Source organism: Mesocricetus auratus, unplaced genomic scaffold (assembly GCF_017639785.1).
Source record: "Mesocricetus auratus isolate SY011 unplaced genomic scaffold, BCM_Maur_2.0 Super-Scaffold_100014, whole genome shotgun sequence".
Lineage (NCBI taxonomy): Eukaryota > Metazoa > Chordata > Mammalia > Rodentia > Cricetidae > Mesocricetus > Mesocricetus auratus.
The window spans coordinates 20,192,187-20,206,439 of NW_024429197.1; the positions used below are offsets into that span (position 1 = coordinate 20,192,187).

Sequence of the window (14,253 nt, forward strand, 5' to 3'; positions counted from 1 at the left end):
TGGGGATCAAACCCAGGCCCTTGTGCTTATAACATAAACATCTTCCTGACTTAACTTTCACTCAGTCCTTTTTATGAACTAGACCTCATAGTGTGGTCCTGGCTGGACTGGAAATCACTATGTAGCCTATGCTTGGCCTTCAGCTTGTGACGGTCTTTCTGCCTCTGCCTTCCATTGCTAGAATTACAGGCATTGCCACCATACTCACTGTGGGAACAGCTCGCTTAAAATAAAAACTTAATGATACATATACACACATGAAAAATTGCATGTGAAATGTTTCAGCAGCCAGAGTTGAGACTGGTTCTGTTGGCAAGCGTAGGGGCAGGTAGCACTTCCCTCCCTGGTAGTTATAACCACTCCATAACCCAAAGGCAGAAGCCTACGCGACAGGAGGAAAAACAATTGCTAGTTAAGAAAAAGGAATAATTCGAGAATCATTTTTAAAATCATGTACTTAGTTTCATAAATAAAATTCTGTTTTATTTGTATGTGCCTGTGTACCTGTCTATGTGTCTGTCTGTCTGTCTGTCTGTGTGTTTATTTTTGTGTGTGTGTGTGTGTCTATGTATCTATCTGTCTATGTGTATGAACACACATACACTATGGTGCACACATGGAGGTCAGAGAACAACTTTTGGGAGTCAATTTTCTCCTTCCATCGTGTGGGTCCCAGAGATGGATCTCAGGTTGCCAAGTGGTGGCAGGTGCCTTCCCCTGCTGAGCCATCCTGCTGGCCCAACTACTTAGTTTTGTTTGTGTTCTCTGTTTGAGAAGTATATTCTTGGGATGGTGGTTGGCTCAATAGTAGAGTGCTTGGATCTGTAGCCTGGGTAGGAGGGGGAGGGTGGGAGAGAGGGAAAGAAGGTAGTTTTCTGTGTGTGGACTGAGGTTCCCACACACGCCCATGAGGTCAGTTGTTTCTGTTTCTCAGATTTTCCATGTATCATTTGTGTTCTTCATTTTTGAGTTTGGGGAAGACATGCTAAAATCTTCTCATAATGGTTTTGTTCTCTTTGGCTTATCTCATCTACTGATCATCCAACGTTCAAATGTTTTAGACAAATAGTTAAAATTGTCTGGAGGAGATTGACGGAGTTCTTACTTCCCCTGAATTCAGTTTTAGGAGGAAACATTTAGTGAGAAATAAGTACAGTTCTCTCAGTTTAAGTTGCGATTTTAATAAGGAGCCCCCAGAGCCCCAAAGCCTGAATGTCCCTGTTAGCCTCAAAGAGTACTGAAAGCAACTAAGCTCTCTGCCAGTTCCCCAATTAATTTGTATCATGCAAGAAACTATGGGAACAGAGAAGCACCCATAGAAATGAAAGTGCCTTATAGCTTAAACATTCTAATGAAGTCACTTGCTAGAACAGGAACCCAGGCCTTTGAGTGTGCTAAGAAAGCACTGTGTCAGCCAAGCCACACCCCATTCTATTTCATGTTGTCATTTCTGACTCTTGAGAGCAAATCCAGGATCTTTTCCATGCTAGGAAAGAACTGTGCCACGTAGGTGAACCTCCAACTCCTTGTGCAATTTTAGAGCAAGAATTTCACTGAGTCAGTTTAGTGAGAAGTACTCCCTTCCCTTGATAATATCTGACCATGTGCCACAATTCCTTACCCTCACTGTCTAAGTCCTTGACCTACCCTTGGTAAGAATCCTATTAATATTGAAGCTTGCTCAAGAGCCTATAGGGTCACAGGAGCTTATAGGCCCTAGCAGGGGAACCCGCCGCTCTTGTTTTGCAAAACAGACAGAAGAGTTGTCAAATTATGTGTTTATGTTTATGCTCATAGGTTAGTGTTGCTCTTCACCTTGCCCAGCAGTCAGTGTAGAAATCCATGACTGGTTGAGGTGCTGAAATTAAGTGGCTATTGAGTTCTCAGCCCTAAGTGAGACATCTGTATTAGCCCCCATACTGCTCTGGGAATAACTCTGAAGAGCTGAGGATGGAAGAGTGCTGTGACATTTGAATATGGCATGACCATTGTACACCTGAACTAAAGTAGCTACTGCACCTGCACAAGATGAAGCCAGTCAATAATTCCAGCATGTTTGAGGGACAAGCTCATGACACCCCGCCACTAGCTGAGGAGGTGCTGGCAACTGATGGCTGCAGGGGTGAGAGGGAGACACTTCTCTTCTTTGGGGTGTGGCTATTGCTAAGTTACCCATGCTCACCCAAGCAGCACTAATTAGACTCAATGGATTATAGAAAAGGAAGAAAAGAATAGGAGGAGGGAGGAGAGGGAGAAGGAGTCACTCAGCCCGTCGTGATGGAAGGTGTGTTGGCACTCATGGTGCCAAGAGCAGCCCCTGACCATGGCAGCAGGAGTGTACAGTTCAGCTTGTTACATTTTGACAGATCAAGGAAGACACAACTCAGATTGGAAAGAGGAGGGGAACGAGGAGGAAACTGAGGAGATGGTGGTGGTCATGAAAGTGTGAGGGGTATGTGTTCAAGATATCCAGGGGAATAGGAGGGAGGAGCTGGTGGGGCATATAATCAACACACACACGCATGCATGCACGCACGCACGCACGCACGCACCAAAAAAGAAAACTAAAAGGAAAGATAGAAAAAGAAAGAAAAAGAAAAGAATCCGATTAATTGACTTTATCAAGAGTTTTAGTCTTGGCACATGGTACTGTCTATGTGCTGAGTTTTGTGACCTCATGGAGTCAGTTGTGCTGAGGTCTCTGAGCCTACTAAGGTCTGGGGCCCCATTACAGTACCCATCCACAAACATGAAAAGAATAAAGTGTGTCCTGTGACCTGAGACCATCCTGTGTAGACTTGGAATTAAGTCTCCAGCTTCTCTGACCTGCCTTCATTTCTGTGTGTTCCTATCACTAAATATTACTATTTTGTATTATAAGATCAAAATTACAGAGATAATGAACATAAGAGAGAAGCATGTCAGGCATGGTGGTGCAGGCTTTTAATTCCAATACTCGGAAGACAGAGGCAGGAGGATTTCTGTGAGTTCAAGGTCAGCCTGGTTATTATGTAAGTTATAGGCCAGTCATGGCTACATAGTGAGATCATCACTCAAAAATATAAAATAAAAATAAAATGTAAATCAGGTGTAGTACTGCACACCTATAATCCCAGCATGTGGATGACTGAGTCCCAAGCCAACTTATTCTATAGAGAAAGATTCTGTATTAAAATTGAACATGAGGTCGGGGTGGGGGAGTCATATGCAGGGTCTATTCCTTTTGTGAGTGGGTGTGTCAAGAGTACATTGACAATCCACATTATTTATTTAAGCCTGTCTCTGTTCTCTCATATCACTCAAGAAATGGATATTTAAGATCTGTATTTTCCAGATTCCTTTCGGGTAAGATCAGTTCCCACAGATGAGAGATGTCGGTGATGGGAAGGAGAAGCCACATGCCATTGTTTTGGGACTGTGCCTAGAAGACAAAAGGGTTTTGGGGGCCTCCTCATATTTCTCTACAGTCGCCTACATGGCTGTTGCAAGAGAAAGTGATTGCTACAATTCCTAGAATTTTCAGTTCTCTGAAAGCTGCTGCCAGACCTCAGAACAACAGCTGACTTTTCTGACTTTCAGTCCTCCGGCCTTATCAATTTTATAAAACATTGATTTCTCTGAAAGCAATATTTTTCTGTTTGAGCTTTCTGGGGGTGTTATTTATTTTTCCCTGACTGACACAATGACAAAGATAATGAAAGTTAGGAAGATAACCTATTTTAAAACAAAATAGACTAAATAAGGTTCCAGATCCCAAAGGCAAGAGATGCAGTTCAGAGGAAGAGGGCTGATGCCCCTGGGAAGAGCAGAAGGCCCAAGGGGTCTGAGAGCAGAGGTACTGGGGAATGAGTCTAGACCAGTGTTTCTCAACCTGTGGGTTGGGACCCTTTTCACAGGGATCACCTAAGGCCATCAGAAAACATATTTACATTACGATTCACACCAGTAGCAAAATTAGAGTTACGAAGTAGCAACAAAAATAAATTTATGGTTGGGAGTCCCCACCACATTAGGAACTGTATTAGGAAGGTTGAGGATCACTAGTCGAGACTGAGGACTACTCAGCTTTGGTTGCTCCATTCTTTGCCTAGCACAGGACCACAGGGGGCTGGAGTACACTCAACATCTCTTTACTGTGACCTGCCCCTTTCTCTGCACTTCAGCTCCAATGCCTTTGGCTACAATAGCACAGAGTCCAACTCAAGCTGGCTCAATCAATAAAGAGAAATTATTAGCAGGGTGTGGTCATGTAAACCTAGATTCAGGAAATTGCGGCGGGAGTATCATGAATTCTAGGCCAGCCTGGCCTAAATAGTGATAGGCCATCTCAAACGAAAGAGAAATAAAATAAAATTGGGCCAGCAAGGTGGCTCACTGGGTCTAAAAGTTGCTGCGAAACCTAATGACCTGAATTTGACCCCCAGATTTTACATGGTGAGAGGAGAGAACCAACTCCCATATGTTGTTGTAATCTCCAACACATGTGAGTGCTGTGACATGGGGGTACCCCTCTCCAATATATACACAGATTTCAGAAAAGTAAGAAAAAACTAAGTCAAACAATAAACGAACAGTATTTATTATTTCACAGGACTGAAAAGTGGCAGAGCCCTGTTGAAACTTGAAATCTGACCTTTTGAGAAAGCTTGATACAGTACTTCAACACAGACCGAGTTTATTTTATCTGCTAATTCAGTCCTCTATTAGAGTGACTTCTTTTGTGGTCTTGTGACTAATACACATAGCTTCAGGGATAGGGCCGCCTGACTCACCTTATAGGGCAGAAGTCTTTAGCATTCTCTTAAAAAAAAAAAGGAAGTGAGTGGATTGGATTAGAGGACATGCAAACCCAAACCTGTTGCCATGGCTGAATATGCCTTGAAATCTCTCCTAGAGTTAAGAGTCTGCATCCCCTGGACAAAAATAAACATAGTGAAGGATTTTTTTCATTTATTCTCTATTTTGAAGTAACTGGTTAAGTCAACTTTATCGCTAACTCCTAAGGAAGTCACACTTTGGCATTCTGATGACAGTGAGATGACTGTATAGGTGTAAATGCCACAACGGAACAGAAACATGGTAGTTACCTTAGTGTAGACATCTCATCTCTCTCAACTACAGGCCCTGGTTGTTCCCTGGCTAAGAAACTCATTCCCTAAAAAAAGTACTAATGATGAGCCGGGCGGTGGTGGCGCACACCTTTAATCCCAGCACTCGGGAGGCAGAGGCAGGTGGATCTCTGTGAGTTCAAGGCCAGCCTGGTCTATAGAACGACTTCTAGAACAGCCAGGGTTACACAGATGCCCTGGCCAGCAGGGCACAATGGGGGTCGTGCCCACAGAAACCCGAATGAAAGGGACGAGAGACACAAAGAAGGGACAGCAAGACAGGCTTTCTGACCAAGCTGCAAGGTTTTATTTTTCTCAGGCCCATTATATAGTGGTTAGGACAGGAAACTAGGTAGGGCGAAGTAATCAAAGGAAAGGGGTTGTTGCCTAGTAACCAGACCACTGAAGGTGAGCAGGTGTTGGCAAGGTGAAAGGTCGCAAAAGGAGGGGTTAATTGTGGAAGGTTTCCTTTTTTTGCCATCAGCTATTTCTGTGAGCCTAAGTTCCATTTATTAGGAAGCGGGGAGGGGGAAGAAGGTTGAATGGGACTGAAGGTAGCTATTCTTAAAAAAGACTGGCAGTATTTACAAGATCCTAAATAACTATGATTACTCCCAACACACAGAGAAACTCTGTCTTGAAAAACAAGAACCCAGACAAACAAACAAACAAACAAAATCTTTGGAACCCATAAGTGTTGTCTCTTTTTTTCTCATGGCAAATAACAGACTAGGTGTACCAATTCTAACACGGGTTTTCCATTTTACCTTTATAAATCACCATTTGCTAATGTGCCATATCTGTCTCTTTTCTATCCAGAGGCAGTCCTTTGTCCCTCTGGGACAAATACCCCTGTCCCCTTTCCCTTGTCCCCTTTCCCTTCTCCCTTGTCCTGGATCTCCTTTACCACCACATCCTAGCCCATTCTAACACAGACCTCCCCTTTTCCTCCTCAGAAGCAGAGATCCACAGGCAAGCACTGAGCCAAACTCCTGGAATCCAGTTTCAGAGAGGGAGGACGGACGAACAAAGGGGTCAAGACCTCGCTGGGAAAACCCGCAGAAACAACTGAAGTGGGAACTCATGGACCCCAGTCTGACAGCTGGGGAACCAACATAGGACCAAACCAGGCCCCCTGAATCTGGGTGTGAGCTAGGAGCAGTCTATGGGGCCTCTGGCAGTGGAACCAGGATGTATTCCTAGAGCCCTAATGGACTTCAGGAGCCCATTTCCCATGGAGGGATGCTGTCTTAGCATAGATACACAGGGGAGGGCCTAGGCCCTGCCCCAAATGACTTAACAGATTTTGATGATCCCTCAGAGAAGGCCTCACCCTCCATGGGGATGGGATGGGGGGCCGGTGGGAGGTAAGGGAGGATGGGAGAGAGAGGTAACTGGGATTGATATGTAAAATAAGATTGCTCCTAATTGAAACAAACTCTATAAAAATTACACCTGCAAGGGTCACTTGTTGCTGTTTTTCTGCCTGAGTCAGAAAGCAGCCACTTTAACTTTTCTCCCCCCCCTTAATAAAGGATCTGTCTGTGAAAACAGGTGTTTGGGTGTGGTTTGTGCCTAATCTGGGGTCTGGGAGGGAGCTTCTGATGTGCAGGAGTCCCTTCAGTTTTTAAAAAGGATAGCTTAGAACTAGGCATACTGATGGACAGTTTTAGATGTATTAACAGATAAAGTAAGTTCTAAATGAAACAGTAATATTTTGATTTATCAAAAGTTAACAGTTAAAGAAATATTAAAAATTAAAATATAATTTAGAGCTGGGCATGGGGATCCAAATCTAAGACAGCATACGCAGTTGTTATTTTTTTTCCTCCGGAAGTGCTAGAGGTTGAATGGAGGTCCGAGTCTAGACTGAGCTATCTCATCAGCCAAAGTTCTTGGAGTTCTGATGATTAATTCAATCTCCTCTGTCTTCACTTCTTAAATAATTGTGGTGGTGCTGAAAGTTCCAAACTTCTAATCATGGTCCAGTCTTTGATGACCATCCCTATGTCCTGAGTGTTAGGAATAGTGGGTGAAGGGGACCTTGGTGGATTGCATGGTGGGCAAGGGACAAACATGCCAGGCAGACAGAGCTTAAGTGAGAAGTTTTATTAGAAAGGGATGGGAGGGGGAGGGAAAGAAGAGAAAGAGGGGGACAGAGAGAGAGAGAGAGAGAAGGAAGATAGAGAAGAGGGAGGCAGGAAAAGTCCTGTCTTCTCCTTCAGGAGAAAAACGGGAAAGAGAGTGGAAGTGGGTGGGTTTTTTCTTTTAAAGCATCCTTTGCACCCGTGTGCAGACTACATAGTGATGTAGCAGCCTTGGAACCCTGGGCTGACCAGGGTACTGCCTGAGTGTATTCTGCCAGGTGACAGGGGCAGGCCAGCATAAGGCCCGAATCCTTACACTGAGTCCATCAGGAGTCATCTCATTATGACCAAAGATACTTGTATTTGCATCTATCAGTCTAGAAATTACAAAGGTATGATAATATTTGTGTGAGAAACTGTATTTGTGAGACTAAATACAGAATTCAGGGTTCTCTTAGCACCCAAATCTTCTATGGTTGTTGGAGTTTTGATTAAGAGCCGAGGCAGAGACACATTATTCCACAGTATTTCACAAAGGCTGCTATTAAGCAAAACAAGACAAACCAAGTGTTGGTGGTGAGGATGTGGAGAAACTTAAGTCTTGTGTATCATAGGTACAGATGTAAAAAAGGTACAGACAATATGGGAGACAATCTGGTACTACTCTCAGAAATTAAAAGTAGGATTACGGAGCTGGAGAGAAGGCTCAATGGTTAAGAGCACTGTCTGCTCTCCCAGGGACCTGGGTTTGATTCTCAGCACCCATCTGTCAGCTCACCATCTGTACATTCAGGTCCAGGGGATCCAACTTCCTATTCTGGCCTCTGTGAGCACCATACACCTGTATAGTGCACATAGAAACACAGGCAAAGCACCCAGGCACGTGAAATGAAATTTAAATTTAAAAGACTTTAAAAATGGAGTCACAGTATGACTCGGCATGCCTGTTCTGGGTGTGGGCTCACGGGCATTGAAAGCAGGTGCTGAAGAAGCACTTGGATACACAGATTTGTAGCTGCTTCATTCACAATATCTCAGAGGTGGATGGAAACCGAGGTCTACCAAAGAGTGTATGTATAGACATACAGAAGAGGACCCCTCATCCTCAGGCAGGAAGGAGCTCTGACCCACGCTACAGCTGGGACAGATCTTAAGGATGTTATGCTAAGTGAAATGAGCCAGTCACAGATAATTTGATATTTTATTTACATGAGGTATTTAAAGAAATCAAAATCATAGATCCAAGAAGTAGAATGGTGGCTGCCAGGGAGCATGGAAATGAAGGTGTATTAGTTACATTTCTCATTGCTCCAAAAAATACCCGGGAAAGCCCAGTAGTGGTAGCACATGTTTTTAATCCCATCACTTTTGAGGCAGAGGCAGGCATATCTCTGAGTTCAAGGTTAGCCTGGCCTACAGATTGAATTCCAGGACAGCCTGGGCTACACAGAGAAACCCTGTCTGGAACTCCCCCAAGAGAAAGAAAGGGAGAGAGAAGGAAAGGAAGGGAGAAAGAAAGAAAGAAAATATCTGAGAAAAGCAACTTAAGAAAAAGGGTTTATTTTGGTTCATGGCTTCTGTCTTTCCATCCATCCATCCATCCATCCATCCATCCATCCATCCATCCATCCATCATCCATCATCTATCTTTGAGACCATCTCACTATGTAGCTCTGGTTGACTTGGAACTCACAAAGATCCGCCTGCCTCTGCCTCCCTAGTGCAAGGATTAAAGGTGTGCACCACCATTGGCCTGCTTGAAAAAAATTTAATGTAGCAAGATACTTAATTTTATGTTACATGTATTTGGCACAGTGGGGGAACAAACTGGATTCCGGAATGTCAACTTTCCTTTGCTTATGATTCTATTTAACATCTCCTCACTAGAGAAAAAAAATCTTAAACAGTGGTATGCACTCGGTGTTTCTATTGCCTCTCCACTCATTTTCTCTTGAACTCATTTTATTTGTTTATTTTTGACACTGGGCCTCACCACACAGCCTTGGCGAGCATACAACTCTCTCTCTCTGGAAACAGATCCTTCTTCCTTTGCCTCCAAAACTTTCAGTTTTTTTTTTTAGATTTTATGTTGCTGGGTGTGGTGGCTCACACTAGAGTGAGTTCCAGGACAGCCAAAACTATATAGTGAGACCCCCCTCAAAATATAAGAAAAATAGAGATTTAATTTTTAATTATGTGTACATACGTGGGGTGGGTTGTGAATAAGAGTGTCATGTCCACTGAGGCCAGAAGAGGGCATCTGATCCGCTGGAGCTGAAGGTACAAGCAGTTGTGAGCTGTCACATGGGTGCTGGGGATTGGACCTGGGTTCTCTGGAAAAGTACCCAGTGCTCTTAACCTCTGCATCATCAGTTCAGCACAGTGAAAGGACTCTTGAGAGGGGGTGAAAGTAGATGGTAGGCAAAACAGCGACTGGATAACAGAGCCAGGGCAGGAGGTGATGCCAGGCTGGCAGGAGAGGAAGCAGGAGAGGGGAATCTATACCTGCCAGTGTCAGCTGAGGAGGAGGGCACGGAGAGAGGAGGGGTCCAGAGGCAGTCTGGATGGTCAGTAGGAGCTGCTGAGGGTAGGTAGGAGCGGAAAGACTAGCGTGCAGGTGCCGGACCAGGTGGCTAGAAGGCCCACACTGGTAGAGGTCCCACGCGGGGAGAGTTACCTGGGGGACTAAGACAGCGTTAGCAGATGTGGGAGGATACCAGAAGTGGTTGGTCAGTTGTCTTGGAGAGTTTTGTCATTCTCCTGGATGGAATAGTCACCCGGGAGGGCCATTCCTGTTAACAGATTGGAGGAAAGAGCATGGAGAGCTGCTTTGCCCTTGAAAGCAAAGTTGAAGGATTGTGGTCTACTGAGATTGTGGCAGTGTTCTGCGGCAGAAGATGGGGGTTCGGGGCAGAGTATCTAAGAGGAGAAAAGGAGATGTGACCTAAGGAGCTATCCACAGGGCAGGTTGTATAGTTGATACCATCACATGATTCAGCAGGGACCAAAAAGCAGAGGTTTTCTCATCTTCCATCTGGTCTCCATGGTGGGGGTAGAGGGAGCTATGTTTTAGTGTTTCTTGGACAGGGAAAGGAATAAAGTAGAGTTGTATTTGGCTGAGGCTAGATTCCTTCCTTCCTTCCTTCCTTCCTTCCTTCCTTCCTTCCTTCCTTCCTTCCTTCCTCTTTCTTTCTTTCTTTTTTTTTTTTGAGATAGGGTTTCTCTGTGTAGTTAGAGCCTGTCCTGGAACTCACCCTGTAGACCAGTCTGGCCTTGAACTCAGAGATCTATCTGCCTGTGCCTCCCAAGTGCTGGGATTAAAGGTGTGCGACACCAACGCCTGGACCTCTTTCGTCATCATCATCATCTTCATCATCATCATCATCATCATTTTGAAATAGGGCCTCTCTATATAGTTCTGGCTTTCCTGGAACATTCTATGTCAACCAAGCTGGTCTTGAACTCAGAAATCAACCTGCTTCTGTCTCTCATTGCTGGGATTAAAGCCATGCACCACCAAGCCCAGTTGAGGCTAGGCTAGAATTTACCAAAGGTATTGAAGGGTTTTAGAAGGAGGATGGGATACAAAGTAGGGGTTCAGAGGGGAGGACAGTGTGGACAGAGGGGGTCCCTAGAGGGGACGTGGAGCTGACTCCACACAGCTGTTGAGAGGCTCTGTGCACTTGACGGCTATGAGGGGTGGGGAGGGATGATGGCAGCAGAGTGGCTGAGCTGTAGGAGGACAATGGCCTGCAGATCTGGTCAGGAAGAACAAGGAGTGAAAGCTGGGGAGTTTAAGGCATCTGTGGAGTCAGAACAGAGTATGCGCTGGGGAGAAGTCGGTTAGGTGGATCTCATTGGGGAGACCCAGGCAGACTGGAGAGCAGGGAAACTGCACTTTAGGTTTGGGTGGACAGGCAGACCCAGCAGTCAGGGGCCTGTGGGTAATTTTCCTGACTAAAAGCTTGTGGTGAGACTGAGGAGGAGCAGCCAGCTGTCAGAGCGCTGTGAAGGATGCCTGAGAGACAATGAGAGACAGCCAGTCCGTGGGGTGTGGGCAGTCCAGCTGTGGAGTCTAGGGAGGGGTGCTGGCTGGGCAGTCCAGCTGTGGAGTCTAGGGAGGGGTGCTGGCTGGACAGTCCAGCTGTGGAGTCTAGGGAGGGGTGCTGTCTGGGCAGTCCAGCTGTGGAGTCTAGGGAGGGGTGCTGGCTGGGCAGTGGATTGACTGTCAGAGGAAGATGGGCAAGGGGCATGGTGTCCAGTTGTGGTATCCAGTCAGTGTGAGGCTAAAGATAAGATTCCCAGGTCTTGTGCTGAGGAGTGGCCAGAGTAAAGGTGTTTTAAAGGGTCAACTTAGAAGCCAGATGTGGTGATAGTCCAAGCACTCAGGAGGCTGAGGCAGGTGGATCTCTGTGAGCTTGTGACAAGCCTCTCCACATGGCCAATTTCAGGTCAGTCAGAGTCACCCACACACACACAGAGAGACAACCAGAGAGATAGGAAGGGAGGGAGGGAGGGAGGGAAGGTAGGTGTGGGGGAAGTGTTGAGATTAGGTTTCATGGGATGGAACATTTAGTCACTTCTCGGGCATCTGAGTTTTCTGGAGAACATAAGACTTAGGTTGTGTAGGTGTTCAGGGGAATTAGGGACATAGATTGTCTGGAATGCAGTGCCAGGAGCTTTTTACAGCAAGGATTTCAAATGATACCATTGTAGCAGCCCTGATAGCAAGTATTACTTTGAATGAAAGGGGTCTGAGATCAGAGGGCAAAGGTTTAGTACTTCTGCATGGAGGGGGTACAAACTAAATAGGAGCAAAATCACTCCAAAGGAAGTGAGACACTTGTCAAAGAATGGTCAGCTCCTCTCTACTAAGACACAGCTGAAAGAGGAGGCGCAGTTTGATTCCTTGAGAACACATAATTGTCACCTACATGGCCTTATACATACAATGGCATCATTGAATAAGATCAGTTGAAGGACAGAAGAGCAGCTTCTGGTCTGTGGCAAGCTCTAAAAAAAAGTGTCAGCAATGGTTTTGCTCAGTCTGTGGCTCCTGTCAGGGGCGTGGCTACCTAGGTCCCTACAAACAACCTGATTGCCATCCAGGGACACAAGCACTTGTTGGTGTCACTAAGCTAAGATGGTGTTCCCTGGCTTCTGGTGGCTCCTGTCTGCCTGTCTTCTGTCCTGGTGTTGCAACACCTGGGAGCTTGAGGATCATGACCGGGAGTCAGAATCATCACTAACCCCTCTGGTGATGTACTTTGAGAAAGGTAAGTGAGGAGCTGGTGGGCAGAGGGCAAGCGATACTCTTCCTTTCCCTGTCTGGGTTCGAATCAGCCAAGCCAGAGCTGGAAGGGCGAGGACAGTGATTCCATAGCATCCGCCTGACCCAGGTGTTGGGATTTGGGGGCCCTCTGCACTGGAAGGAAGGGAGCCAGGTGTCTTTGGTGAGCGCTCAGGGAGAGCTGTGCACTGCTAGGGATTTATGCTGTCCTTGTTAAAATCCTAGCAGCGATGGCATCAGCCAGCAGCATCTGACAGTCAGGCCATTGGTCCCTGCAGAGCCGGGCGGCGCGCTCATGCTTTCAGTCTTTGAATGGAGATCTACCAGGCACCTGCACATATGTCCTTTATACAGTCACCACACAGCACGACTACACCATGGCAGACTGAATTCTCTGCCCTTCTGGAACTTACTTTCCAGTGGGGAAACACACTATAAAGAAATAAGGGAAAGTGTCCCGTGGTGATGAGTGCAGTGGAGACAGACAGAGAGCCTGGAAGGAGCTGGAGCTGGAGGTGTGAGTGTGAGCTTGTAGAGACAATGTTAGGAAAGGACTCTCCCAGAGACTGACACTGAGCAGGTCTGAAGGGGACGAGGGAAGATGTCATGTGGATGTGTGGTCAAAGGAACAGCAGAGACAAAGGCCCTGAGCTCAGCAAGTGATGTCCACAGTGCAGCAGGAGAGAGGGAGCACGGGAAGGGGGGATGGGGGTGGGGGTGGGGGCATCTGCTGGGGCTCTCAAGATAGTGGAAGGACTTGGAATTGGACTAGATGATTAGAAAGTGAAGTTGTTTTATTAAGATGGAACATCCTATAGGGTGAGAACATTTGAGAGTATTTCGTGTGTGTGTGTGTGTGTGTGTGTGTGTGCGCGTGCGCGTGCGCACACGCACTCACAGGCCCTGACATTCATGAATGCACAGGTCAGCACATGTGGAGTCCTAAGGACAATATTTGGGAGTCAGTTCTCTCTTTCTCCTATGTGGATCCCAGGGATGGAACTCAGGTCATTGTGCTTGGCAGCAGGTGTCTTTACCCACTGTAGGAACATGTCAGCCTTGTGTATTGACTTCTTTAACCCCATATGGTTCATGGTAATTTAGAATTTTCTATGTAGCCCAGGATACCCTTGAAATCCCATTCCATTTGCTTCTACCTCCCAAGTGCTGGGATTGCAGTCATGTGTTACTATGACTGGCTAATTTGATATTTGGAGGCAATGTCTCATGTAGCCCAGGATGTCCTTGATATTGACTTGTAGCCAGTTATGGCTTTTTTGCCTTTCTCTTTCTGGCTGTTTCATTTGTTTTATATTTTATTTTAAGACAGGGTTTCATTTTGCATCCAAGGCTGTCTTGGAGCTCACTATGTAGGGCAGGCTAGCCTGAAATCCCCAGTGATACCCTACCCTCAACCTTCTGAGTGTTGGGGTCACAGGAACTGAGGGGCCAGTTTCCCCAAGAGAGTCTTCCTTCTCCTTTCCATGTTGTGGGGTTCCAAAAAATGTAGCACTATGTCCAGCTGTGTAGTCCAGGCTGACTGAGAATCAGGATCCCCTGTCCCACCCTGGAGCACTGGGATGATGGACATGTGAGGACACACCCAGCTTTGATTTAGTGAATCTGATACCCTTTCCACAGACCTGGCAGGGGTTACAGGGGCGTTTTCAAGGGTGGGGACTTAACTTTAGAGCCATTGGCCTCTGGCTTGAATATAAAGTCCTGTCCTGGGTTAAGGTCACCCAAGGAGTGAATGTGCCAGGAGTGG

At 46.1% G+C, this 14,253-nt stretch overlaps 1 protein-coding gene across 1 annotated transcript in view; it reads left to right on the forward strand.

Moving 5' to 3' along the window:
• Window positions 1–12,277: 12,277 nt before the first annotated feature.
• LOC121143955 (palmitoyl-protein thioesterase 1-like) overlaps window positions 12,278–14,253 on the forward strand; it is a 29,522-nt gene continuing 27,546 nt past the window's right edge. Inside the window, exon 1 of the mRNA XM_040756729.1 lies at window positions 12,278–12,471. Within this exon, the coding sequence (XP_040612663.1) occupies window positions 12,339–12,471 (133 nt within the window). The 5' untranslated portion in view covers window positions 12,278–12,338. The remainder of the gene's footprint in view (window positions 12,472–14,253) is intronic.